Raw genomic sequence first — 27,541 nt, forward strand, 5'->3', positions numbered from 1 at the left:
TTTACCATAAATGTTGTCATGTAAATAATAACATACAAGTAAAAAATAAGGGTTATTTGTATTGGTTTATAAACTTACATATTTTACATATATTTTATAGAACATATACATATATTTTATAGAATATTAACAATTAATTTTACCATTTTCATTTTAATAATGGTAGAAATTTACATTTTTGTACAAAATATTTTCAACTAGTGCCAAGGTACTTGGGTGGGATTGCTAATACTACCCAATTTAAGATACCTTGAACTATTATTTACAGTTTCTTGGTTCTCTTTTGATTTTACAATATGCCCATCGCCTTTGATTACAGCAATAGATTTCCAGACTGACTTCTGACACTGTTTCCACATCCTGACGCTACCGTCGTCTCCAGTCGAGGCAAGAATGCTACCGATTGAATTCCAACTGACTCGCCATATCGTGCTGAAATGATCCTCAAAAGTGGCGGTAAGGCTGACTTCAAACCGAATCGCGCCCGATGAAGCCATGATTTGATAAATTGTCAAAAGCTTTATGTCTTTTGTGGCGATGGCCAACAGATCGAAACTCCGTCCCAGTCTAGGCGCAAAGGCTAAGTCGTGAACAGGATCACTTACAGAAACCGCACAATCTATTTTATTCCACCTTCTGACTAGGGAGAGGTAGTGCAATATAACTATTCTATTGTTGGAAGAACAATTAAATTCATCGCATCCAACAGCTAATAACGGTACTTGGGGTAAAATGACCATCTTATCATTTTTTTCGCTTGAAAATGGATTTTTCTGTCCATTTGTACCATTGTTTTCACTGTCTTCCGATTTCAACTCGTCCTTTTTATCGCCTGACACTTGGGGCTTAACGAAAGAACTCTTCGTGCATCTTTTCTCTCTTGTATAACTGGGGTTCCAAGATATGCAACTGGCTTGGTGCTTGCAGGCGACCTCTTGCTGTAGGGTCCACTGAGCCAAGTTCATGACATCAGGAGCCTCGTATATCCTGATGATACCGTCCGCGGAACATGTCGCCAACAGAAGTCCCATCGATTTGGGGGCAAACTTTATGTCCATAACGGAAGTCCGAGAATCGACGAGATTAGTCCTCTTGGCCCAGTGTTTGTACCCAGACGAGCCCATTGTGTTCGTCTCGCCGACGATCTCTTCCCAGACGGCTGCCGTCCTGTCGAAAGAGCACGAGGCAAGCACCTGGCCGAATTCCGGATGGGCCCAGGTCACCTTCCAGACCGAACCGCTATGCGCCTTCCAGGACGAGGTCTGCTTCCAGTCTCCGTCCTTCCCGACATCCCACACTTTGATCGTCTGATCGCTGGAGCAGGTTGCCATGCGATTTCCATAAATATCGAAGGCGACATCGTGAATCAAATCTCTATGCTCGGAGGTCAAAGTCTTCGGGCTAAACATTTTCCTTTAAAAGATTTTTTACACTATTATTTATGGCATGGTTAGAAGGGAAAAGTGAAAGGATATAGCGAGCGCCGAGTACTAAATAGAATAAAAATACCCTTTCCAAAAATACAAACAAAACAATGGATAACCTTATACGACAACAGAGAACCTTAATGGAACGCACAATGACCTCATGTATAAAATAAAAACAAATTTCATATTATTTTAAACTGTCGTATTCCAGTTGCTGGATTTTTACTTTACATCTGAAGTTATTTTAGCTACTTTTAATTTAATACAATAAATATTAGTATACAATCGACATCATTCATATAATTCAGTAATGTGTTTTAGTTTGAATACACCAGTAATTGATTATTTAGTTTATTATTAATTATTGGAATATGGTCGATAGTTTAACGATTTACAGTTCACCACTTTGTTCAAAATTTTTCATACTTACAGATTGAAACTCAATTTAAAAATCAAATTCATTCAAGCTTTACTCGCAGTCAATAGTGTTTCTAAATTTTTTATTCGGATACTTGGATTAGTATTATTCTTGAAGTAGAAAATTGGAAAAAAGAAATAATACATTTTTGAAAACTCAAATACAAATTTTATTTTTAGAACGTGCAAAAATAGTTTTTCTTACTTTGTACTGAGTTACTTTCATAGTTGCAGTTTTCCCGCTTATATCTTATCATTAATTTCCCAAGGGTATTGAATAAAAGTATAAAAAAAACATATTTAAAAACCCTAATTCTTTCAAAAAAGGATAAATCTTTTTGTTTTCGTCCGATATCGCAAAATTTTATTTTTATCGCTTTTACCACAACCATCTAGGATCTATTGATTTTTGTTTGTCACCTCCGAAATCACGACGGTAGAAGTTTATCGTTGACAAGAACTCGATTACACACTTTACACAGCTACCTTTTCCCCTTTTTTCCCCAACTTGGTATTTGTGTTCTGGTGACAAATATCAATAAATCTAAGCAGATTGTTGAGTTAATTTTACTAATAAGGTGTTTTGTCGGTGGAGGCGAGTATGCACGACGACGAAAGGTAGCCTATCACAATTTTTTTTTTACATCTGAAACTATTCAAATAGATTGTCAAAGCTCTACTTTTCTGTACAATTTTTAAACTGTTTAATTTATATTTTCTTTCAGGGTGGCTGACGAGCTGGAGGCTCTTCAAGCGATACTGCTAAATGAGATTGACATTAAGACCAACGAAAGGTAAAATCCTTATCAATTTATTATCATAGAGTTATGTGTTCTCATAATTCAAAATATATTTGAAGTTCGGAAATTATTTTATACGCCAAATATCTTTATTATATTATATTACAATATAATAAATTAAAATAAATTACCTAAATTTGACTGTGCCAGTCAAATCTTTTTATTTGTAATTTATAGAATTTTTACTGCATTCCATGTTTATTTCAGTAAGGACTTTTATCGATATGCTTTACTGTTAAAGAGGATTAGTGTTATTAACACAAATTACAAAAGGATTTTACTACAATTGTAGCAAACGAAAACAGCATCACCACTGATAAAATACAACAATAGCAGAACAAAATCACAGATAACCAGCTCTGGGATTTTTTTGCATACACTGATGACATTGACATGGTTAAAATGTACTATTATGAAATAATAGTTATATAAATCATCTACTCAACAAAGGCTGGTGATGTACTTATTTACAAAAAAAGGATCTTTTGAATTACAGTGTGTAGTACGGTGTTATAATTATAGTGAATGAAAGCAACATCATCACACTAATAAAAAAGGTATAACAAAAACACAGACGATCACCTCTATTGTGGCCCTGTTCTTATATCACAAAAAATGTGTTTTGTTACATTTATTGACTCCGAATTGAAGTTCGCCTTGCTTTCCTCTTCTTATGAAATTCAAATATTCCTACTACAGGCAATATTGAATTCCAATCTCTGGGATTTTTGTATACACTGATGATATTGACATGATCCTAATGTACAATTATGAAATAATACTAATATATGATTCTTTGGAGATCGTGAGATGCGGTCTGGTGTCACGTAGGTATAGAAAAACATTTTTCTTTATCATGCCAACGTTTCAATCTTTATTGAGATCATCGTCAGGTCCTGGGATTTCTAAACATTGTTTAAATTTTACAAATATATGTAGGGTGTGAAAAAATGAATTTATACAATGTTAGAAATTTTAGATTCAATCAAAGTACACAGCAAACAAACACATTGGGTGAGTACAAATAACGATGTTTTCTTATATTTTGACCTCAACAGTTTAACTTATGATTTTTCCTTCTTGAAGGTGGGATAATAGGTCATCTCCTCTCACTTCTTGAGATGACCTGTTATCCCATCTTCAAGAAGGAAAAATCATAAGTTGAGTACAAATACTTTGATTGAATCTAAAATTTCTAGCATTGTATAAATTCATTTTTTCTCATCCTACATTTCACCTTGCTTTCCTCTTCTAAGAAATTCAGATATTCTTGCCACAGACAAATCTCTAAGATTGTACATACTGATTCAGTATGTACAAAGTACAATTGTACAATTAAGTAAAGCAGCATTGTCACAATTACTATAAAAAGAAAAAAATAGAAAAACAGGTGAATAACCCAGTAGAAAGCATGTTAGCTTCTTTTATCACAAAATTTTAAACATTATCTTGATCATGACTCATGATCACATTCCACTTCTTAAGAAATTGAAATATTCTTGCCGCAAGAATCTTGGATTTTTGTACACATTGATATAGTCCAAGGTAAGGCAGCATTATCGCAATGATAAAAAAAAGCCTGAACAGAAACACAGATGAACATCTCACTTGTATTCCTGTAGCTTCATGTAACTTTTAAGCGGGTATTGTTATCTTCATTTTGACTCACAAAGCCTCACATTCTTCTTCCAAAAAGATTTCAATATTCTTGCACAGAAGATACCACCACCAAGATACCAACTAAACAAGTACAAGTACCAAAATGATAGATACGGATCAAATTACATGTTCTTAACCCCATAATGATGATATATGGCTCTCCTAGTTAAAACTTTGTAAAACAATAATTATTATTAATTATTTATTCTAGACTAGCAAGTCCAGTAGTAAAAGCTTGTATACATCTTCCACAGATACTTTTTGGAGAAAAATAAGCTAACTTTACTACAGAAATACTTGAGAAATCTTGGGAGTGGTTGTTAAGGTCAAACAAAGAATCAATTGACATTAGAACATAAAATTTTAATAAACGTGAATTACAGTTTTAAATTTCATTTGATAAAAACTAGGATAATAAATAAAATTTCCTTATGGGCATAATGTTTTGCCTTTGTGTGTAGATAGTACAACTCTCCAGATTTTTCAGTGTGCTATGACCATGTATTCTTTGTTTACCTTAAAGTCTGTTCATCTGCAATGATTCATTCATTTTGTTCTCTTTTCCTCCTTATGATCTTATATTGTACAATTTCAAATATTTATCTTTGACATATTCTACTTCTGTGAATCAGATTGTGCCATTGTTGGCTAGAACTTTTTGTTGACAAGAATCAGAAAGAACTGATGACAAGAACAGAAGTCTTGAAAAAGGAAAAATAGAAACTAATTTCTTGATAAAACAATTGAATATGCAATGCAACATTGAACCAAATATTGTTTTCGGATAGAAAAGCCAAATGCTTCAGTGACAAAAAAGTACAATCCATAATAAACTATAAAATAAAACTCCCTATAATAAAAATAAAAAGGCAAATTATGAATAATAAACTATAATATTTCAGGCAAAGTGTATTTGTTTTTGAACTGGTTGTCTCAATTTACAGTAGTTATTTAAAAAACTGAATGATTTCCAGCGGCATGGCTACGGGGATTGAGATGGAAGTGCATCCTTGGACAGCGCTTGATGTAGATTTACAGTATGTCCGAGTCACATTAGTTGTGCATCTCCCAAAAGGTTACCCGGACGTAAGACCAACTGTACAGCTCAAAAACCCGAGGGGCCTTGAAGATAGTTTAATCAATGACATATATTCACAAATAGAAGATAAATGTAATCAACTTATTGGACAGCCAGCATTATTTGAATTAATTGAGGTTTGTGTAGATTTTGTCTTAGCTCTTCAAGCAAGGGCTAGTAACTTTCTACTGTGTGTTATAAGCACATCTCTTAGTTTTAAGATGACTGATGCATTCAAAATAATATTTTAGGTTGTTAAGGAAAAGCTCACTGCAAGTAATAAACCATGTGTACCTTGTTGTATTTGTCTATATGGATTTAGACAAGGAGATGATTTTATAAAAACAGATTGCTATCATTATTTTCACTCTCGTTGCCTTGCTGGGCACCTCACGGCGTCAGAAAATATTTTTAAAGAGGAACAAGATAAGCTTCCTCCATGGGAAAAAACAGAGGAACAATTCAAGGTGGAACAGGTTATTTCTAGTAATTTTTGTAACAGTTGTTTTAAAGCAAATTGTACTTTTTAGGCTTTATGCCCCATTTGTAGATCTCAAATATCTTATGATGTCGAGGTTTTAAAAAACGCCCATCCGCCTATTGAACTTGAAGAAGCACCTAGAACTTTCCAGCCTACGCCGGAATTGAGAATGCTTCAAGAAAAAATGGGAGAGCTTTTCTTACATCAAAGAAGTAAGGGAGGGATCATCCAAGAAGACTCTCCTTCTTTCTGTAAGTCTTTTGAAGATCTTACCTATATCTAATTTACTCCAATTTATTTTTATTATTTTTTTAGGAAGAATGAAATGGCATAGGAAATAACAGATGACATAAATCATAAGACATATCGACAATAACTCATATTGTAGTTACGGTATTCTGAGGCATATGGTGTACATTAAAACTCCGTTAAGAGCTTGAAGAGTGCTTAAGCAAATTTAAAATGACCCTTTATATATAAAAACTAAACATTTACACATGTAACTACATCTTGTAGCAATGCCAGTATGAATTGGAACACACAAAAAAAAGTCTTAACTTTTTAATATTCATACATTATAAAATTAACGCCAATGTAGCTCAAATAATGCACAGAAAAAATTAGTTATTATTTTGTAATTCTGTTTTATCTTTAACTGCCAAATAGTTATAATGATAGAAATAAGTTGATTATTTTATATAATTATTTTCTAGTCACACATACAAGTGTTGTCTCTTATGCAATAAGCTGTCTAATTTATATTTTGAAGACTTACGGCATAGAAATTCGAGTTTACATCACCACTTTTAAAAATAATAGAATCTTCATAGTTATTATTTTAAACGGTTAGCAATTTAAAATTGCAATCATCTCTGAGTAAAATCTTGCTATCTAATGGCTTAAAACAGGTTTTGAATCTTCCTTAACATTCTAGAAATTTGGCTGTTTACCATTGACACATAACATTCCTTTCAAATTAAAAAAAAACAAAACTTACTAATTAACAATTTTAATTTAATTTTTATTAGGGCTTCTTTATTTTTGAAATTTAAATATATATATATATAAATGCAACTTGACAGAAAGTATTATAAAATTTTTATTGATACCGAATTTTTATGAAAGTCTTTCATAATATTTTATAAAAGTTGGCTATGTTAGTCGTAGATGTTATTGTGATAATTTCAGTATGCATGTATATTTTTTTGGTTATTTCTTGAACATTTAACTTACTAATGATCTTTGTAATGTGAAATGTTAAAAAAATTAGTGTATTGTTTCAACCATGATGTTCATTTTTGTCATATTTAACTCAAAACAGTTTTCATAGGCTTTTCTTCCATAAAGACAGAACAAAAATCAGTGTGCAGTAAAAAAAAAAAAAAAAAAAAAAAATGCATATAATAGTAATGATAATCTTGAATATAATGTAATATTTGCTGAAATGTGATTTTTATTGAGTAATATTTTATTGATATTACATAATAACATTATGTTAGCTTATGATCAATTAAGTATTTGTGAATATTATTGTTAGTAATTATTTATTGTTTGTTTATTTCAGTAACAGATTCTTCTTTACACTTTTTTGTTTTATTTTAGTGTGCAATTTTTGTAATTAAGTAATTCGATAGAAAGTTATCAATGAGTAATTACTGTAATATTCCCATTTGTAACCAACCAAAGGGACACATCAAAATAATTGAGTTGCATAGGAGAAAAAAAAGGGGGAAATTAAATAAAATCAAAAGGGGTTTTTCCTTGTGAGAATTTAAAAAAAAATGATAAACCTCGTATTTAAAACATTCGTATAACTGGAGTAAGACTAAAACAAAAACAAAATTGCAATGGTAAAAGGTAAAAGCCTTACTTTGATTGAAGGGCAATACTCACATCGCTTTCCTGCTTCAAAGGCTGAATGTGAGATCCTCCAGTAATATGAAGCAGGTTGCGAGAATGTCCATGACACGAAAATTCTATATATTATCGTTATATTATTTTAAAAATGCTTTATTGGTAAAATAAAATATTCATACTCGAACAAATTCTAATTAACTTTTTGGATTTCATTTATGTATGTAGTTAGTGTACTTGTTGCTTTTTTTTTAAAACGTTTTTTATTTGTTTTATTCCTGGTTTATAGTTTTGTTACTATTCAAAATCGATCTGTTACATTTTAAAGACTTAAGTTGTAAAATAAAAGTTCTTAAAGAGTATTTTTTATCTGTTTAATTTGTCACCTTGTGCATGTTAGTTATTTAAATACATTTTGCTATATTGATTGGCTTTTCATCATTGCCTGAGCATTTATTTTGTTTATTTTTCATTATCTCACTGTTTATTAACTTATTGAAAACATGTCAAACAAGAATAACATATAGGCACCTTCTGGTGTGTAAGTACCCATTATACAAGGATAAAATAACGATCGAGCATTTTTTCAATTGTAGATTTGATATACACATGCAATATTTTGGTACATGTGCGAAACGTTTGGGCACAGATCAGACTCCCCTGCTATAGGGTTTTTTAAATATACATTTTTATGTAGCTTAAGTTGATTTATTGGAATGAAAGTAATTTATTCGAGTGGATCGAAGTCACGATAGCTCAAGTGGTATAGCAGCGGCGTATTTAGCCAAAGGTTGTGGGTTCGAATCCCGCTCGTGACACTAACTTTTTAATTCAACCATTACCTTACATAAAGATAAATTAATTGAAAGAAGTTATTTGGCCAATTGGACCACAAAATATAATGGATGTAATTTATTAGTGTGAAAGGAAAGGGTTGAACTGCTAAGAGTGGCAAATACAAGTTGGACACCCTAACCACTCCATCACAGTCCCTGTCCCATACTCTTAGGCCAAACTCTTACTTTCAACACAGAAATATTAAATGAATTAGAACAAGAATACATTAATGCATAAAATTTATTATGAGGACAATGTAAGGGCAATATAAAAAGAAAAAAGAAAAAGTAGATTCATTCATACAAATGTCAATGTTGTTCTTGCTTGGTTTACTTGCCACACATTTAATTGTTCATATTCTTCCAAGCAAGCGTCAACTTGACCGGCTTGAAATCCTTTAGTTGCACACGTTTCTCTGATGTCGCTTAATTTGACAGTCTGGGCGCCGCTGGCTAACTCTCTGATTACCGAGAATATCCTATCCACTGCAGACAAGGGCCTGGAAATAAACTGTGTAGTGATATTGCATACGATTTATAGTTATATAAAAATACCTGGCTACAGTTTCTTGCCCGAAGGCAAGCGATGCCTTGCTCATTTGAAGAAGCCTCATCGCTTCTGATACATCTTCAGACTCGACCACGTCGGCGAGTCTTAACCTAGTCAGAGCCGTTGCGAGACGGAGAATCGCCAAAAGATTACGTGCTGATGTGAATGTCATGTCTTTGTTGTTTCTCGCTTCCTAATAATAACAAAAATAATAATATATTTATAAACACCTTTTCAATAAAAGTGAAGTTTTATAAAAGAATCACCTTTCTCATGTCGACATATGCTTCAACAATAGTGTCAGTCAGATTCTGGGGGATTGTTGGGGTTATTCTTTTACACAGATCAATATATCTTCTCATTAGCGACATATCTAAGGGTTGAATTTGGGTCGGTGGTTGATTCACATTTTTGTGGACGTAGGCAATGTGCTGAGCAAGTCTACAAAATTACAGGCAATATCGATTGAATAATAGATAATGGATTGGACAGTGTTTCACTATAAATGAAGATGGTGTCAAAACCAGTTAAGGTAAAGGACACACTGGGATTCTTTGAATCTCGGGAGAGTCTCAGCTGCGTCTAGCTTAAGTCTGGGCTGCCCCGACTCATTGTTGCGATGAATCTGCTGTGTTGCACGCTAGCATTTTCGGACTCTTTTGAATCCCATCGGATGTGGGATTCTTTGACTCAATTTTGTGCAACATTTGCCAGTGCGGACGTGAATCGGAACAAGTGCTCTTGCTTCATTTGTTTAGTTGATGTTCTAGTGAGCGTTTTCTTGAAGATTTTCAGTAAGAAATCGGTCGGGGACATCCTCAAAAAATTTCTGAACCCTGCACCATCATTTAATCTCAATGTGTCCAAAAGATTTTTCCTGTGCTGATTCCCACCGTGAAATATTTGTCGAACCCACCATCTTTTTGGGCGTTTTTTTTAAATGCACTTCCGATTGGATTCACTACGTGCAATGCAAAAAAGAGCAAGGGAAATTCCCGAGAGAGCTAGTTCCTCCGTCATTTTCACAGGCACTGATGAATGTGAACTGAATCTTGGTCTGGACACGGTCTTTGTCGCGGAGCAGTCGGGGCTGCATTGTAACAATGAATCACACAGCCCCGACTACCCCGCAACATGAATCGATTCAAAGAATCCCAGTACCTACTAGGCTTTAGAATAAGACCACGATTAGACAATACGTCTTATTTAAGATAAAATAATGAAAATTACCTTAAGTCATTATCTCTTTCAGCTTTATCTTGAATAAGCCAAAGTAAATCAAAACGGGATAGAAGAGCAGCCGGCAACTGAATATTCTGCTCTACACTTTTTTTTGGATCGTACCTCCCAAATGCTGGATTAGCAGCAGCCAGAATGCTGACTCTTGCATTGAGACGGGTCATTATTCCTGCCTGATTATATATTAAATTATACATTTATAACAACACAAGATGCACATGGCAATAATAAATTTTACCTTTGCAATTGAAACTGTTTGCTGTTCCATTACTTCATGAATAGCAACTCTATCATATTCTGCCATTTTATCAAATTCATCGATACAACATATACCTTGGTCAGCAAGTACTAGAGCTCCACCCTCAAGTACTAATTCATTTGTCAAGGGGTCTTTTACTACAGCTGCAGTGAGACCTACTCCTGACGAGCCTCTTCCTGTGGTATATTGTGCCCTGCGAGATAACCTTTGTATGTACGACAACATTTGTGATTTAGCGACACCTGGATCTCCCATGAGGCAAATGTTGATATTTCCTTAAAAAGAAACAAAAAATTATAAATTGATAAAAGAAATACTTGAAAAATGTTTAAACATCGGCACCTCTAATCCTCATTCCATCGGGGCTTTTGTCAACTCCACCCACCAACAGAAGTAACAGGGCTTTCTTTACGTCCTCATGACCGTAAATTTCTGGTGCAAGGCTAGCTGCAAGTTTTTGATAAAAGTCATCGCCAGCTAGCTGTTTTATCTCTTCTTCTGACAATTCTCCTTCACCCATTTTATCATCAAGTTTGTTTAAGGGTTCAATTCTCTGAAAATAAAACAAAAATTATATAAATGAATCTTTAAAAAAAAAATTAAAATATGTCGAATGGGTAATTTTTTTTACATGAGCTTCCAAATAGGTTTCAGAAATAAGACCAGCTCTCAATTGCTGCCAGCCGGATCTTAGAAGAGGAAGGTAAATTCCTGTTAATTCGATATGATCTCCTGGTGCACATTGACGAGTAGTTTCTCCTCTACAGAATACCATCAGTGATCTTGGAATAGTCCCCATTGGAACTTGATCACTCTGGAAAAAGTGAGTTTTTTTATTATTCCAATAATAGATAATATTCAATAACTGCAAATTCTTACGTGTTCTTGAATCCTCAACTCTTGGAATTTTGTAAATTTAGAGCCGCGAGATTGAAGATAGAGTTTTCCTGATGTTTTATTGGATTTACACTCTTCACTTGGACAAGCGAGTATTGGCATGAATGACATTGAAGTGACCTGAAATTGTTCAAAAAATTTTATGATGCGTCTGAAAGAGAAGTAAAGAATTTTGTTTTTACCGGTTGATATGTTTCAGCTCCGCACTGATCACATGTGTAAGTGGCAACAACAACCAAAGGTTTAACTTCTGAAGCTCTTGTCACTACACCTCGTACAGTTACAAGTTTTCCTATGTATTGTGCTTTGACGTCACGGATGTTGGTGTGTTTGGAAGTGGTTAAGTTTTTGAAATAAATTTCACTGGGGGAAAAAAAATACATCATCAAAACAAAAAATTGCAATATATAAAACCACCAAACTTACAATCTCCTCATCAATTCTTTAGGATAACTGTTCAAAGGATCTCGATTGTTGCCTCCCGTGTGGGCAGCATTGGCACGATTTTGTAATAAGATCCTATGTTCTATGTAGATGTCAAAAGCATCCTTTGCAATATTCTGAAAACAAATACGATTGTGAATTTGAGAAAAGTTAATATATATTTGTAAAACTTACATCCTGAGTTTTGTAATCGGGTAGTAGATCTTGAACAATGTCAGCCAGGATGTTGATGTACCTCTTAGCGTTTTCAATTATCGGTTCAACAAGGCTATTATCAAATTCAAAAATATCGTCCAATTCAACAGTGAGAGTTGTCTGAAAATGGAGTACATGAGTTAAAAATGTAATCTCCAACGGAACCTAAATCTTTTAATTTTGTTGTGTGTTATAATCTAATTATTCTTCATTGTTACACTGTTGTTTAACTTGTTCAATCCTATTTAAAGTTGTTACTAATGACAAAATAATGTTTGTATAATTTCAAAGTATAATACAATTTCCACAAAATTGATAATTTTATTCGTTATTTTTTAAATTTGAAAAATATTTCTTTTTTCTCAAACTTATTCTCAAAAGAAATTCCAAGGGGAAGCAATGGAACAGACTGACAGACCAAACAAGCATGGAATGGCAGATCCAAAGAGATCAGAACGCAGAAGTTACAATTTTATTATTGTCACTTTGCTAAAAAATAAGATTAAAATAAGCATTATATTTGTTATGAAATTTCTTCACGGGGTTTACAGTGAAGTACCCTGTAAGTACTCTTGCAACTAGATGGTGCAATAAGAACATTCATACTATTTGTGTACTTAGTTTTTTCTTTATTTTGGAATAAATTATAATTACCTGCTCACGATTAGCGAGCTTCGTGAGTTGGTTGGCGTACTTAAAAAATGTACCTCCTTCTTCATCCGTAGCCGCAAAAGTGATTAAAAACTCCTTAAGCTTATCTATAAAATAAAAAATTTCAGTGATGATAAGTTAATTAAATAAGCTTTAAAATTTTTGATCAAATACCTTTCATTTGCAGATAATTAACCGATCCTTTTTTAGCAGCCATTGTAGTCGATTTTATGCTATTTTTTTATTCAAATAATAGAAAACTAATATGAGGAGACCTGTTGAGTGTTGAGCTTTTAGCGACGGGCAACGGTTTAGCTTCGACTAAATGAAACCTTCTCGATTCCGGGCGGGAACTTTACGATTTAGGCGGGAAGGACGATAAACCGATAAGGCATCGTGAACGTGCTACAGAAGGTTACGGCCTTGTTACAGAATTCGCAGTCATTTCAAAGTCTTCGACTATCTTTTCTATTTATGTCAGTATATTAAACACAAGTCTATCACCATAATGGTAAAATGTTGCAGTTTTTTTTTTTTAATTGTTTATTAAACCTTCTATGACCATTGTAGACAGCGGGAATAATAGTGGCCGGGCTCGGTTTAGCAGCACTCGGTTTCATCGGGAAATATGCTCTGAAGGCTGCTCCTGCGATGAGCCAGAAAATGGCCGATGCCGTCAAATCCTTCCCGAAGATGGATGCACAGGTAAAACATACCATGATAAACAAAATCAATCAATATTTATGTTCATGTCTCATCTCGACACTCAACAATTTGCTTAGGCAAATCCTCGAACAATTGGTTGCGAAATCCCCAGTAAACTATTTCTTGTTGTTCAATCATCAATCAACTTTATCAATGCACTAAATTTAACTATTAAACATTTGATTTAAAGATGTTTAAAGTATGTCATATGTAGCAAAAGTTAGCTCTTAGGCTCTCTAATATGATTTGGCGGTTGTTTGGTCAAGTAGTCGTTTCGGTAAAATTCACAATATTTAACACAGTGTGCTGTTAAGGCTAATCTGCATTAGGATCAAAGTTGTGCGACTTTGTTGGGAACAGCCCTGATTCAATGTTGCGTGTCTCTTTGGGGGCTGCTTCGCAACAATGTCTGCTCTACAGAGGCAGTTCCCAAGAAAATGTCTCAGGAGTTAAGCCTCGCGGATGTTTCTCGGTCATTGTTATTATTAATTAAAAATAAAAATAAAAGAAATCAAAGATTAGTGGGTTTGAAAATTGTTTAGTAACAAGACACATGCTGTGATCTTTTGGACATATTAAGACTAGAAGATGGAATAGGATTTTTCATTTTTTTAAGATGACACCTAAAGATTTTGAAAATCTTTTGCAAATGGCTGTGCCAAGGTGTCAGGTCCCACAAGCGAATGTTTATTTGTAATTCTTTGATTAACTTTAAAGTTAATTCGGTTGACCACATGTTGTTGAGAGAAAAAAAGAAGGTGGGAAAATAGCACATGCATCAACTGCTGGCGTTTGACTGGTGATTGACAGTTGCCCCCGGAACATGCTTCTGCACTTGCAATGTTGTGCAACATTGTACACCGAATCCTGTTTCAATGGGACTTCAAATCTTGTACCACGTAGACTCACAATACACTCCAAGTGTGGACTAGCCTTTAGGCTGTATATTTATTAACTGAAGAACAGTAAGACTGAGTGCATCAATTTAATAAGTAACTATATTGTCGGATGTAGCCTATTTGATGAATTTGCAGCCATAAGACTGAGTGCATCAATTTAATAAGTAACTATATTGTCGGATGTAGCCTATTTGATGAATCTGCAGCCATATAACAATTTAATCATTTCCATTTAAAATTTAATTAATTTTCCAAAATTCAGTTAATCTGGTATTTTAATCGAAGATGTCTTTTTTAATGATTATTAAAAATTATTATTATATGATTATAGTGAATGCGTCTGGTGTGTTGTATTGGTAAAATTAATTGTATTGGTAAACACCAACATAATTTTGTTTTCAATAATCCAAAAATATTAAACACAGAAAAATAACATAAACATAACTTTTTAGAAATGGTTTACATCAACTGAGATAAACACAGCATCAATTACAGAAAGTCACATGTAAACTCAGCCGCAGCTACGCTAATATCATAAATCAAATTCAATATCCACAATACATAATACAACATATAAAGCAATCATTACACTCCACACATCATACAATTCTACATAGTCTAAATCTCCAACAATTTATCTCTCTTTTCACTAATAATCCTGTATATAATAATCCTGAACGGCTAACTATTAACTTTTTTCCATTGTCAATCCCTTTCACCTCAAAGCAGCTACTGGTGTGGAATCTTTAATTTTGGAAAAAAGAGTGTGAATAGTTTTTGAAGGCTATTTTAAAGTTAACAGAAGAGAGAAATGTTTGTGGGATAGACCATGAACGAATGGAATGTATATGTAAGTTGGTTTGTCTGTGTTCGATGAAATTAATGTAGTGTTATTAGTGATAGTGGATGGTGTGAGTTTTTGATTAGTCTGTTGATTATGTGCTTAGGGTAGTGATTGTTACATAGGATATGTTTATATATCTTTATCAATAACATGATCTAAAAGAAGCCAACTTCTCTTAGAAAAATAAATTTCTAGCCCTAGCTCTTTCCCCATCCCTTCAAAATCAAACATATATAAACAAAAAACATTAAAATCTCACTAATACTCTGAACACAACACTGTCTCAGAAAACACACTAATATTTAACTAATTTCGAACGAATGAATTTAACTAATATCTTGTTTTTGTTGAAGGGAAAAATCCAGCTTGCTATTTTAGATATTAAAGTTCCATTTTAAGCTTCTTTTTTTTAAGATTTACCAGGTTGAAAATATTAAAGAGGACTGACATCGATATTTTTGTATTTCAAATGGCTCCTATTTCAGTATTTTTCACTACTTCAAAAAATTTAATTTTTCAAGAAAGGCAAAGAAAACTGCACCTAGAAGTTTTGGAAATGGGGGCAAGAGAATTTTATTATGTCGGTTTGTTTGTTTAAGTTTTGTTCCTGGAAAGTTAACTGAAATTCAAATCAAATTTTAGGCTCATTTGTCTTTTCTTTCATGTTCTTATTTACCTGGTTTATGTTCATTTTTATAAGTAAACAAAAGTATTTAAATTAGCGATGTTCTTAAAATATGCAAGAAAACTTTTGCAATATTCTTCAAATATGAAAAAAAATCACGAAATATTTAAAAAAAAAGTGCAGAATAAAATTTGAAAATAAAAAAATTGAATAAAATTTGTGGTATCTTTGTCACAAAAGATGTCAATATCTAATACATTTATGATTTGTAAACTCCACAGCTTAATAACGACGTGACTTGATGAGCATAAAAATAAAGTTGTGAGGGAAAATGCATTGAGTTCTATTATAAAAGAAATGGAAATTGCCGGACCTACTTTTGCTGAGTAGAAAAATAAGATCAAGGCTGTTAAAACCATGTATAAGAAAGAACATTCAATGATTCGCATATCAAAAGTTGATCAGTTTCGTATGAATAAAAATTGCTTAAAGTAATTTTCATGGTTGAATCGTGAGCAATGCCTTAAAAGTAGCTTGTTTGGCCCATCAATCCAGTTTCATTTTACAATATACCAGATAGCCTTATACTATGTATAAATAAAGTAAAAGATTTGTTTTGGTATAATAATGCTTTTAAATCAAACTATTGAGGCGTAGACCAGTTTTTTGAAATATGATACATTTTATAAATTAGAATGCCATGGTTGGTACATAACCAATGAAAAAATCCTAATTATTTCAGACATTATGGTCCCTTTATAAACATAAATAATAAATTTAAATGAATAACAGTTAGTTTTGTTGATTAGGACGTGTAGGATTCAACCCATGTATACAAACATGGAGCAAAAATCAACGTCAACGTTAAATGTTTAACATTGTGAATGTCATGATAAAATTATACGCTAAAAATATAATTGTACTAACTGAGATACTTTTAGTCTTTTGCAGGTAGTAAGTACTATAAAGGCGGTTTTGATTCAAAGATGTCGAAAAGGGAAGCCAGTTTGATTCTAGGAATATCCCCTTCGGCCAACAAGCTTAAAATCAAGGTAGAGAAATGTCATTGCAAAATTACAACTAAAAACTATCCTTATTTTGTGTATCTTTCTTGCAGGAAGCGCACAAAAGGATCATGGCTCTCAACCATCCAGACCGAGGTGGTTCACCATATATAGCAGCGAAGATTAATGAGGCAAAAGATCACTTAGAAAGCAACAAATAGTGCTAAGCGATGAACAATTAGACTGTGATCCGCAAAAAAACGAGATAGTCTTGTACATATTTTAAATTTCTGTGAATATAGTCATATATTTCTCTTAATTTTTATTATTTAAATATAATAAAATTTCATAGTACGTGGCAAGACAAATTTCCCCCTCCTTATGTTTTTTCTTGATGTTTTGACCAAATGTACATTAAAATAAATAAGAAATATTAATAAATGTAAAGAAATTTTATTTTTTTCTCACAAATGTTAAGTTGTACATACAACAAAGCACAATAATTATATAATAATACAAAATTTTATCATATAAATATAAATACATTTCCAATTTAATTTATAAATGATACTGAACAAATAATTGATTTAATAAATAATAAACAATACTACTCCATACTAAGTAATTATCAAATGTCATTAGCGAACATTTATATTTTGGTAAAAAATGTGTAATGACAATATGTGGGCAAGAGTTCAACAAAAGTATTGAGCGTGATTTTTTGTTGAAACGGAGGGAAAAATCGTAAAGACAGGAACTGACTAGACAATTCTATTTGAACCATTTGCAACATTCACCAGCACTGTTGAAATTTAAAAAAATTACAAGCCATGTTAATTTTTAATAATCACCCAAATTCCTCACAAAATATTCTTTATTTAAATACACTGAATTAAACTGTGATTAGATTTTAATTTTTTTTTTAATAACAAAGTTTTAATAATACAAAATTGCTGATAAGACAGTCTTATGTTGCTATGGCTGAAAGATCCAAATTGAAAATTCCGTTATAACAACAAATCCAAACTAATTCAATTCAACATTAAAAGTCAAAAAAGTAGAATAAATTATAATAAATTAAAAATTAAGTAATAAACATTTCAAAGACAGTACATCCAAACAATAAGTGCTGGTGAAAATCTATCTTGAAACATGACCTGAGCGTTTAACGAATTTATTTATCACAGCAACTTTACAAGTTAATAAATATTGTTTTTAAATAAATAATTAATTGTTACAAAGTTTTGACTTAGGCTCAGAGACTATAATTAATTATATCATGGGAACAAAGAATTACCTAATTAATCAGCTTTGTTCTTCAGGTGGCGTGATTTGGCTATGTTGTTCCTCATTTTAGTTAACGCCTTACTGCTTAATTTGCCAGGTATGGTGAATATCGCCTGTACCGGAACAAAGATTTTTTTTTATATAGGATTAACATAACATCATAAATAATTTACCTGCATGAATTTATGGCAGTATAAAGTAGTAGGCCCTTTGGTTATGTTCTTGATGCAATCGCTGAGATCTGAGAACTGATCGCAAGCCAAAATATCAGCACGATGAATCCCAATTATAGATAGTGCAACTCTAAACAATATTTTTGAACCTTCGTTGAATAAACAGTCCCATATTCGTAATACGGTCTATAAATTCAAAAATAATTTTACGATGAGGAATATTTTTAATTTGACCAATTAATCTTACTTCAGTAGGAAGTACTTCGCAATAGAGACAGACAAACCATTTGGTTGTTACAACAGGCCATGGTAAACCAAGTTTTGTCATGTGAGCACTAACATCCGGGTACCTCAGTCTCAAAAATAAAATAAAAAGTCATTTTAGCACGAAAATAAAATAATAAAATAAAATACATACCTTACTAACTCGGAAATAACTTCAATATCTGTCAAAAGACCTTCCATGGTCTGACCATAGTAATCAGGTAAGATTTTTTCTAAGAGAACCTGGCATATTTGTACAAAAAGAAAAAAAAAAATTAGCATCAAATCTTATTTCATACCATGGGCACGGGAATTGTACATTTATGCCAGTAATTAATCAGGATTTTATTATTTGATTATCCAGCTTACCTTCAGCAACCAGAAAGTAGATTCTTCATTTTTCGTTACAAGCAATAGCAATCCGGCAATGTAATTCATTCCCTGTAGAAAAAATCAACTTCATATAACATTGAGGGAAAAAGGTCGTTAAAGTTTAGAATGATTGCAAAATAAAAAGTTCATTTTTAATATTACAAAGGTAAATGTTGCAATCACCTGGCAATATCCTACAGTTGGATTATGCTGTCCGTAGGCTATTAACACCCTGTACAATTGCTGTTGGTGTTCATTGGTAACGTTAAAGAATATATTGTCAGGAAACGTTCTAGGTAAATCTGTTTTAATTGTTTCGGCAACAGTCGGGTTGTGGAAGGATTCTAACAGTTCGACATAGTAGTTGCTACCACATGCTTCACGTTCGTCATAGGCTCCACTGACAATCATCCAAACCTGAAATGGCCTTATTTATTTACACTGAACTCAATGTTAAAATCATTTAATAAAAAGGTGCACCGTTTCTCTAAATTCGATTGGAATCCCTTTTCTGATGTCTGCTTTTAGGCCCGAATATTTTTTTAGGGACTTTCCAGAGGCCATGATGGTAGACCATTTTTTTGACCGCTTAGCTAATATTTTCAGGTACTGGGATATGAAATTTTCATACATGGCATAGTCAAAATCTTCTGGCCTTTCGAACCCATATTCATCGACTTTGCTGAAAATATAAGCATTTTATGTTGATATGCAATTTGTTAAATATAAAATTGTATTTTTTCAAATTTAATTGTTTTTACAACTGTGATTTTTAGTTGTAACAAGCAAATGAGATAGGATTGACAGTCTAGCATGTTACACATGAGACAAGTCACCCAGCTAGTGACACTCCCTCACATTGAGCCAATCAATCTCTCAAGAGATCTCTCGGCCACAACTGTTTTAAATGAGAAGTGGAATGAAGTGTTTTTTTTGTTTTCCTGTGGTGTGTAGTGACTGTTACTTAATGATTATTTGGAGGTTGTGAGTTTAAATATTTGTGGAATTTTTTATATCAGAATTTAATAATATCAATTACAAATTATTATTGTAGGTCATTCTCGATTTTAAGTTTGAACGTTGGTACAGTTTAATATTTTTGATTGGATAGTTTGGATTTTCTAGGAATTTGATATTTTCTTTGATCCCCCATTTTCAATTCCATATGTCTATATCGGTCTCTTGAGTTGAGTTTGTTTGTAAGGTTAGATATACAGTCAAGTAATCTAAGGAATAATTTGTAGCACTGGTTAATTTTCTGTCTTTTTAGTCATGTATGAGATTCTTTACATTAGTCTTTTGTCAATGTATAGCCCAGGTAGCAAAAATATCTGAAGTTGGAATGGGTTTTCCATTAAGATTCATTTGTGGCTATGAGAGGGAATGATCAGTATTAGATGAAAGGAGGCTGTGTAAATTGTGAATAAGAAGGACCCTAGGATGCTGCCTTGGGGGACACTCGCATTAATAAGAGCGGCAGTACCAGTCTGTCAGATAGGATTTTATTATTTTATTAAAAGGTGCTTCAACAGCAAACAAGAGTGCCATACCTTATCAAATAAATACTATTATGTTTTAAAAATAATAAGTAAGCCGGTCCCCATCATAAAGTAAGTTGTAATTGTTAAAATAATTTTAAAAAACTTAGTTTAAAGGACCACCCAAAAAAAAGGCTGTAAATCTGAAGGGTGTCACAGACCCTGACAGGGGCCACCAGGAGGATCCCACCCATGGTATGGGAACTCCCCTGACTTTTGATTTTCCTTTTCGCCCCTACTCTGGTAGAGAAACTGATATAAAAAGGGATGATTTGAAAATCCCAAGTCTAGAGCAATCTAGTCCAGTTCAGAACAGTCCTATTCAGGGACTCCAACTGACTGCAGCCATACTCTATCTGGGACTCAGCGAGAGGACTCAGCCAGCAAGTGCCAGCAAGGACCAGCCATTGTGATAAGTCGAATAGAGTCAACTGCCAAGGACCCAGGAAGCTATAGGAAGAAGATCCTGGAGGACGAAGGGGTGATTTGGAAGCTAGTATTGGCGAGCATCGTTTGGGGTAAAAGACTTTTAAGTAACTTGCAAACTTTTGCAAATAAGCTCAACCCAGATTTACAGTTATAGCTGACTTGGTTGCTATATCCCAGACTTGGACCCAAACATTCGCTGTCGTGCTCAAGTGCAACTCTCCAATTGGGTGGCATTCCTATATGGAGCCAAGGAATTGCACCCATCAGGTGGGACACATCAAACAACCTTTATCTGCATGCCGGACACATATGCGGGCTTTGGCACGAAAGTAAGTGTCCGTGAGTCAACCTCGCATGGCCTATTATTAATTGGGTAAGGATGGCCCTTCTTCTGAGAGTCTGATCCTCCGAGGGCCACTCATCGACAGTGCTCTTGATACGAGAAAGCTATTCTGTCGATCTGGCCCATAGTAACTCAATTACAAAAAGTTCTAACTATAAATCCTGTTTTTCAACAAATTATTAAGAAGTGTTTGTCAACAGAGAAAAATTGGTTGCAGTACATCACAATTTAATCAATTATCATGGAGAAAAGTATTTAAAAAATGCCAATTTAAAATAAATTACTTCTTTAGCATAAATGTAAGATAAAAAAACAAGCTTTTTCCATTTCATAAAGATATGGGACAATAAAAGCTGTTATCTTAATCAAAACAATTTGGAATGTTGTCATAACTTTTCTTGGCATTTCAAAACAACATTATCTTTTTTTAATTGTTCTGTGACTCATTGATTTCAAATTCAATATCACGATTTAACAATTCAATGAGTTATTTACATTCTTGGTATACTATACTAGTATGTACTGGTAGATATTTATTTCTTCAATTATGTATTATTATTATAATTAAATAAGATACTGATTATTTCTAGAGAAATCTATTTTGTTGGTTTGTTTATGTATTTATTCCTGAAAAGTTAAGAAATGTGAATAAAATTTTAGGATATTGTATTTTTCCTCTCATGTTCCTATTCTCCTGATTTATTTTTATTTCTCTAATTATTTAAAAAAAATCATTTGCAATATTTTTTTCAAATATGCAAAAATGTGCAGAATAAAATTTAAACCACCTTACCATAGAGGTATGATTCAGATAAATATCTGATCACCATGGTTGTAAGTGTTAACAAAAAGGATGTGTAATTGCATCCATGCTCCAGTCATGACTATCATTTCTGACTGTCACTGATTTAAGGATCAATCATAGATGTTTTTAAATGCTAAAAATTACTAATTTAAATTGTAATGTGGTGTTAGATCTGGGACAACCAAGACATCGAGGTAGAATTAATTTAATTGATACGCTTACTTTGTATGCCATATTGAGAAATAAATTTTTAAGTCTTGCTTGTTTAACATTTAAAATTTTATCATTTGCCAATGCAAAAAAAATTGAACTTACCTGAACTGGGATGCAGTCATATCTGCCAAATAGTTATTATATCTGAGTCAGCTTATCAGAGCAAGAATAATTTATTAGGGGGGAAAAATTCATAAATTTTTTTTAATACTTCTAATTGCAATATGGTTAAAATTATCTTTGTTATTTACTGACTTCTACATTGGACTTCGTTTAAAAATCGCGATTTAAAAGTTTGTTTATGATTAAAAAAATAAAGACAGAAAAAATATTTTATGTATTAGAAATGGGAGTAACAAGAAGCCGCAGAAAGCGATAAATGAGACGCCCCCATTATTGGTGGTCAACTGAGGCTTTACCCTTGTTATACATTACAACATCAATCAGGTTGAGGTTATCAATCTTTCAAAGGTTATTTTTTTTTACAGTTGAGGTTACACCAAAACTGTCTGATCCTGCCAAGTAGTCTAGTTTTCTGTCTTAAGTTTATAGGTTCCACAGAAGAAACTTTCAAGTATGCCTGTCTAGAATATTACAAAAATTATAATCTATACTAATGAAACTTTTTTTTTGATAAACAGGACATGGAGCCTCCTGAGACAGGAAAGCCCATTCCAAAGGAACTTTATCCCTATTACAGGAGTCTTCCGCAGAACTTCAAACTCACCAGCTACGCCGGTCTCAGAGGGTGAGGCTGTAAAGTCCCACAAAAGGTTCTTATGAAACTTTTGGAGGGGCTTGTAACAAACCCAGCTAGAAGTGACGAACATAGTCAGTAGTTTTCATCTATTATGTAATTCAATTTATTAAGGTAACATTTGAAATTTGGTACCTTGTAGAAGAATTACCTACAATACCGACGTTTAGAGAAAAGTGCGTTTTTTCATTTGTTTGCAAATGGATTTTAATCAATTCAGTATTTATTAAAAAAATACATACCAATGAATATCTTTTACAATCCAATATAGATCCAGATCAAATAAAAAATATTTAAAAAAACCAGCCCCTAACCCCTCCCTGGCTACTTACAGAAGTTAAATTTGATTTTTCTCCACCCGAAAACAGGAAACAAACCCATTAGAGTTCAAACAAAAATTCCTTGAACTAAACCAATGTAACGATGCTTTAGTGGTACACTGATGGCTCCAAAAAATCACATGTTAGGTTGTTCTTGGTTATGGATCAAAACTAGGAATGCGGGAAAAGACATGGTGATTTGTATGCACAGAGTTGGTATTAAAAATTCCAGTAAGGTCACTTACAACTAACAAAAGAAAGCTGGAACATGCCAGCCAAGATCTCTCGGCAGTTTTGGTTGAAATTGTTTCAAATAAGCACGCTGATTGGAAGTCAAGATTATCATCATTGTGTCATCATATAAATCATCACTAGTGATAATGCGATTTATTTTCCCAACAGCAATGGGTTTTACCATTGGCTACCTCAAACTTTATATTGGCCATTGAAATTGCCTTTTTTCCGCTATTTTCATTTAATCTCTCACTTCACATAAAATACTGTTTAACATCTCTATCTCTTCCAAATTGATATTTCTCAAAATTATTGTGCTTCAAGTATTAGAAACCTTTTGATTCAAAGAGAGGTCCCAAAAATATTATGTAATTATGGGGTGATCATTTATCACTGCTCCCATTTAAAATAGGTACTGTTTATTGAGAAGAGTGTATCGAACGAACTTTGGATCAATTTTCATTGTTTAATAATTATGACAGAATATAAAGTTCATCAAAAACCAGTGGTCCAAGAGAACCTGGGTGAGTTAAGATGGTTTATTAATCTCCAGGATGAATTTCTCTATCTGAATTACAAACCATACCTAACAAAAGGACTCAAATTTTGAAATGTGCTTGCTCTGTAATTTAAATATAAGAGAGAATTCGTACCATCTTTTTTTAAAAAAATGTTTCTTGGATTCTTATCATTTCTTGGATATGTCCACAACTCAGGGAAGTAAGAGCCCCGTATTTCGGCAAGAAAAAAACTTTCTGAGGGAAGAAATTGTGTCATTTCTAGTGGACAGACTGATGATCATCGCTTAATTAAGTACGTCTGAAAGGCATGGAGAGTGAGAGAGTGGTTATCATATATGTAAGCGACCCTGCATCGTATTTGTTTTAAATAATCCCTGCTTTGCTGTTTAGGTATAATGAATTATTTAAAAAGTTAATCTGTGAAAATTCTCTAATTAGGAGCACTTTACATTTTAGATTTTCAACTTTATATAGTTCTTACATTTTTGAAAAAGTAGCAACAAACTCAGCAGACGGCATAAGGTTTTAATAAAGTTTTATTATTATTATTAAAGATTGTTCGGAGATCGTGAGATGTGGTCTGGTGTAACGTAGGTTTTAGAAAAACATTTTCTTTATCGTGCCAACATTTCGATCTTTATTGAGATCATCTTCAGGGCCTGGGATTTATAAGCATCGTTTAAATTTTACAAATACATGTAGGATGTGAAAAAATTGAATTTATACAATGCTAGAAAATTTTAGATAAAAAAAAAAATATATGATGATAGAAAATTTTAGATTTAAAAAAGAATGAATTTATACAATGCTAGAAAATTTTAGATTCAATCAAAGTATTTGTACTCACTCAAAGTGTTTGTCTTCCGTGTAGTACAAGTCAACACAACATCACAACAAACATACACCAAAACAAAAAAAAAATCTCAAAAATAATCCTGACATACTCATTCTTTCTGCTGATAAAACAAAATAAACAGTAGCAATCAGCAAAAAAGAGTACAAGGAAAAATTAACAAAATTATCAACGACACAAACACATACAGCACAATCAAATCAGACCCTACCCTTTCTCTCATCAAAAATCAAACAAAATCCTCCAAGAAACAAAAAGAAATTGAAATACACCTACAAATCACTTCAAAACAATTCTCCAATGCCCCCAAAACTGTACAGATCTATAAAAACACATAAACCTAACTACAGGGAAAACAAACACTTTGATTGAGTACAAATACTTTGATTGAATCTAAAATTTTCTATCATTGTATAAATTCATTCTTTTTAAATCTAAAATGTTCTATCATTATATAAATTCATTTTTTTTAATCTAAAATTTTCTAGCACTGTACTAATTCATTTTTAAAATCTAAAATTTTCTAGCTTTGTATAAATTCAATTGTTTCACATCCTACGTGTTTTTATAAAATTTAAACAATGTTTATAAATCCCAGGCCCTGAAGATGATCTCAATAAAGATCAAAACGTTGGCACGATAAAGAAAATGTTTTTCTAAAACCTACGTCACACCAGACCATATCTCATGATCTCTGAATAATCATTGTCTAACGATCACTAAATACCACACAATATTATTAATAAAAGGAAAAAAATTATTTTAAATAATTTAGTGTGTCATAATGTTATGTTCATTCAGCAGTAAAAACAATATTATATATAATTTTCTTATGTAAAAAATGAAGTTTTTGTTTGTTGTTAAAAATATATTTTTAGAGCTAACATTTTATTTATATTTCCACATATTTGCAAGTCTATTACACTTTTTGTTTTAAATTTAGGTTTATCCACAAATACAGATCATGAAAATCCTCAATTGTCAAATGATAGTTCCAAAGATAGCCATTCTTGTAGTTCTCCTGTAGTAGGTAATAAAGATATTCCAAATTCTTTACAAAATAAAAAATACTAAATTTGATCAAATTTTAGGAATCGGCCTTGACTCAGCGATGATACCAATAAAAAATGGATCTCTCTTTCTTATTCAGACTACAGATTTCTTATATCCTTTGATTGACGATCCTTACATTATGGGTATTGATTTTATTTTGATAAGTTTACTATGATAATAATTTTTTAATATTGTTCATTACAGGGAAGATTGCTTGTGCTAATGTTCTAAGTGATCTGTACGCCATGGGAGTGACGGATTGTGATAACATGTTAATGTTAGTCGGCGTTTCAACTGAAATGAATGATTCAGAACAAACTGCCATTTACACTCTAATGATGGGAGGATTCAAGGTATTATTTAAATAAGAATTTTGAAAAATAAATATATACTTTGTTAACTTAAACAGGATGCCGCCAAAGAAGCTGGATGTTTTGTAAGAGGAGGAGACACCAATTACAACCCGTGGTGTGTTATTGGCGGTGTCGCTACAACAATATGCAGATCTGTTGATGTCGTTGTGTAATTGAAAAAATAACTTTCTTATAAAACTTGTATGACATTTATACAATTTTAGCCCTGACAATGCACAACCAGGTGATGTTTTGGTATTGACTAAACCTTTAGGAACGCAAACTGCTACATTCGCTTATCCTTGGCTTAAAGATCCTGAAAAATGGAATAACATTAAACACGTTATTTCCGAACAGGACATGAAAATCGCTTACTTTCAAGCTGTCGATTCAATGGCACGCTTGAACAAAATAGGTACATTACATGCTATAAAGTAATTCTTGTTGGCTTAACATCCTACTATCATACTAATATTTATTGTTCACAAGCGATTTTGTCATTTTTATTTTAGCTGCGGAGCTTATGAAAGTCTATGATGCACATGCAGCCACAGATATTACGGGATTTGGGCTGCTCGGACATGCAGAAAACTTAGCCCGACATCAAAAAAATGATGTAACATTCTGTATACAAAAACTCCCCATTATTGCTCATATGGCTGATGTCAATAAAGCCGTTAACGACCGATTTCAATTGCTGACGGGCAGAGGCATTGAAACCTCAGGTTTAAACAAAATACTTATTGTAATTTCAACATTGACTTTATTATGTTATTTTTTTGTAGGAGGTCTTTTGATATGCTTCAAACCAGAACACGCTGCTCAGTTCTGCAAGGATATAAAAAATGTTGAAGGCTATGATGCATGGATTATCGGAGAAGTGCAAGGAGGTGGTAGAACAGCTGAAATTAACTCCCCTGAGCTAATAGAGGCTTTTCCAAAAGAAAACTACGTCGATACTTAAGCTGTGGTATCATTTAAAAGAAAATAAAACTTATAAAAATTCCATTTCAAGTTTGTGATTTTATGACTCTAAACAAGGAAAGCTCACTGGAGTTGTTGTTTGGACAATGGTTTTCACAAAGTTAAATGGTTTTTATGTATTTGTTATAAATAATTAAAGGTATATTTTAACATATTGCAGATTAATCAATGAAATTCC

At 32.7% G+C, this 27,541-nt stretch overlaps 6 protein-coding genes across 8 annotated transcripts; 3 read left to right on the forward strand and 3 right to left on the reverse strand.

The window, feature by feature from the left end:
• Positions 1-123: 123 nt before the first annotated feature.
• On the reverse strand, positions 124-1,588 carry LOC106669421 (nucleoporin SEH1). Its single transcript, XM_014398894.2, has one exon. The coding sequence runs from the start codon at positions 1,407-1,409 to the stop codon at positions 198-200; it is 1,212 nt and encodes a 403-aa protein (XP_014254380.1). The 5' UTR covers positions 1,410-1,588; the 3' UTR covers positions 124-197.
• A 565-nt stretch (positions 1,589-2,153) lies between these two features.
• LOC106669423 (E3 ubiquitin-protein ligase RNF25) lies at positions 2,154-6,838 on the forward strand. 2 transcript variants are annotated; one of them, XR_001340931.2, is made up of 6 exons: positions 2,154-2,462; positions 2,570-2,638; positions 5,278-5,518; positions 5,633-5,857; positions 5,932-6,113; positions 6,178-6,838. XR_001340931.2 is itself a non-coding variant. In XM_014398896.2 (6 exons), coding segments are annotated over exons 1-6 (747 nt in total). In that variant the 5' UTR covers positions 2,155-2,445; the 3' UTR covers positions 6,180-6,838. The 2 variants fall into 2 exon arrangements, 1 of the variants encoding a protein (XP_014254382.1); XM_014398896.2 differs by having other exon boundaries at positions 2,155-2,462; positions 5,633-5,848; positions 5,912-6,113.
• Positions 6,839-8,775: 1,937 nt separating this feature from the next.
• Positions 8,776-13,465, reverse strand: LOC106669391 (DNA replication licensing factor Mcm7). Its single transcript, XM_014398850.1, has 13 exons — positions 12,962-13,465; positions 12,791-12,894; positions 12,116-12,256; positions 11,924-12,057; positions 11,680-11,860; positions 11,480-11,617; positions 11,232-11,414; positions 10,943-11,153; positions 10,580-10,875; positions 10,333-10,514; positions 9,369-9,543; positions 9,108-9,295; positions 8,776-9,052 (listed from the first exon to the last, which is right to left on the reverse strand). Exons 1-13 carry the CDS (start codon positions 13,002-13,004, stop codon positions 8,851-8,853), a joined length of 2,178 nt encoding a protein of 725 aa, XP_014254336.1. The 5' UTR covers positions 13,005-13,465; the 3' UTR covers positions 8,776-8,850.
• LOC106669395 (mitochondrial import inner membrane translocase subunit TIM14) lies at positions 13,211-17,183 on the forward strand. 2 transcript variants are annotated; one of them, XM_014398853.2, is made up of 4 exons: positions 13,211-13,298; positions 13,358-13,492; positions 16,802-16,912; positions 16,978-17,183. In XM_014398853.2, exons 1-4 carry the CDS (start codon positions 13,296-13,298, stop codon positions 17,083-17,085), a joined length of 357 nt encoding a protein of 118 aa, XP_014254339.1. In that variant the 5' UTR covers positions 13,211-13,295; the 3' UTR covers positions 17,086-17,183. The 2 variants fall into 2 exon arrangements, with proteins under 2 accessions (XP_014254339.1, XP_014254340.1); XM_014398854.2 differs by lacking the exons at positions 13,211-13,298; positions 13,358-13,492 and adding an exon at positions 13,785-13,964.
• A 229-nt stretch (positions 17,184-17,412) lies between these two features.
• On the reverse strand, positions 17,413-22,689 carry LOC106669394 (growth hormone-regulated TBC protein 1-like). Its single transcript, XM_014398852.2, has 8 exons — positions 22,391-22,689; positions 19,441-19,642; positions 19,144-19,377; positions 18,958-19,029; positions 18,743-18,831; positions 18,572-18,680; positions 18,325-18,510; positions 17,413-18,264 (listed from the first exon to the last, which is right to left on the reverse strand). Exons 1-8 carry the CDS (start codon positions 22,408-22,410, stop codon positions 18,166-18,168), a joined length of 1,011 nt encoding a protein of 336 aa, XP_014254338.1. The 5' UTR covers positions 22,411-22,689; the 3' UTR covers positions 17,413-18,165.
• Positions 22,690-22,762: 73 nt separating this feature from the next.
• Positions 22,763-27,517, forward strand: LOC106669392 (selenide, water dikinase-like). The gene is made up of 9 exons (XM_014398851.2): positions 22,763-22,862; positions 22,930-23,119; positions 25,917-26,003; positions 26,065-26,169; positions 26,231-26,379; positions 26,436-26,548; positions 26,604-26,794; positions 26,892-27,104; positions 27,165-27,517. The coding sequence occupies exons 2-9, from the start codon at positions 23,068-23,070 to the stop codon at positions 27,341-27,343; spliced, it is 1,089 nt and encodes a 362-aa protein (XP_014254337.1). The 5' UTR covers positions 22,763-22,862; positions 22,930-23,067; the 3' UTR covers positions 27,344-27,517.
• Positions 27,518-27,541: the final 24 nt, after the last annotated feature.

Source organism: Cimex lectularius, unplaced genomic scaffold, assembly GCF_000648675.2.
Source record: "Cimex lectularius strain Harlan isolate CLEC.00 unplaced genomic scaffold, Clec_2.1 scaffold11, whole genome shotgun sequence".
Taxonomy (NCBI): domain Eukaryota; kingdom Metazoa; phylum Arthropoda; class Insecta; order Hemiptera; family Cimicidae; genus Cimex; species Cimex lectularius.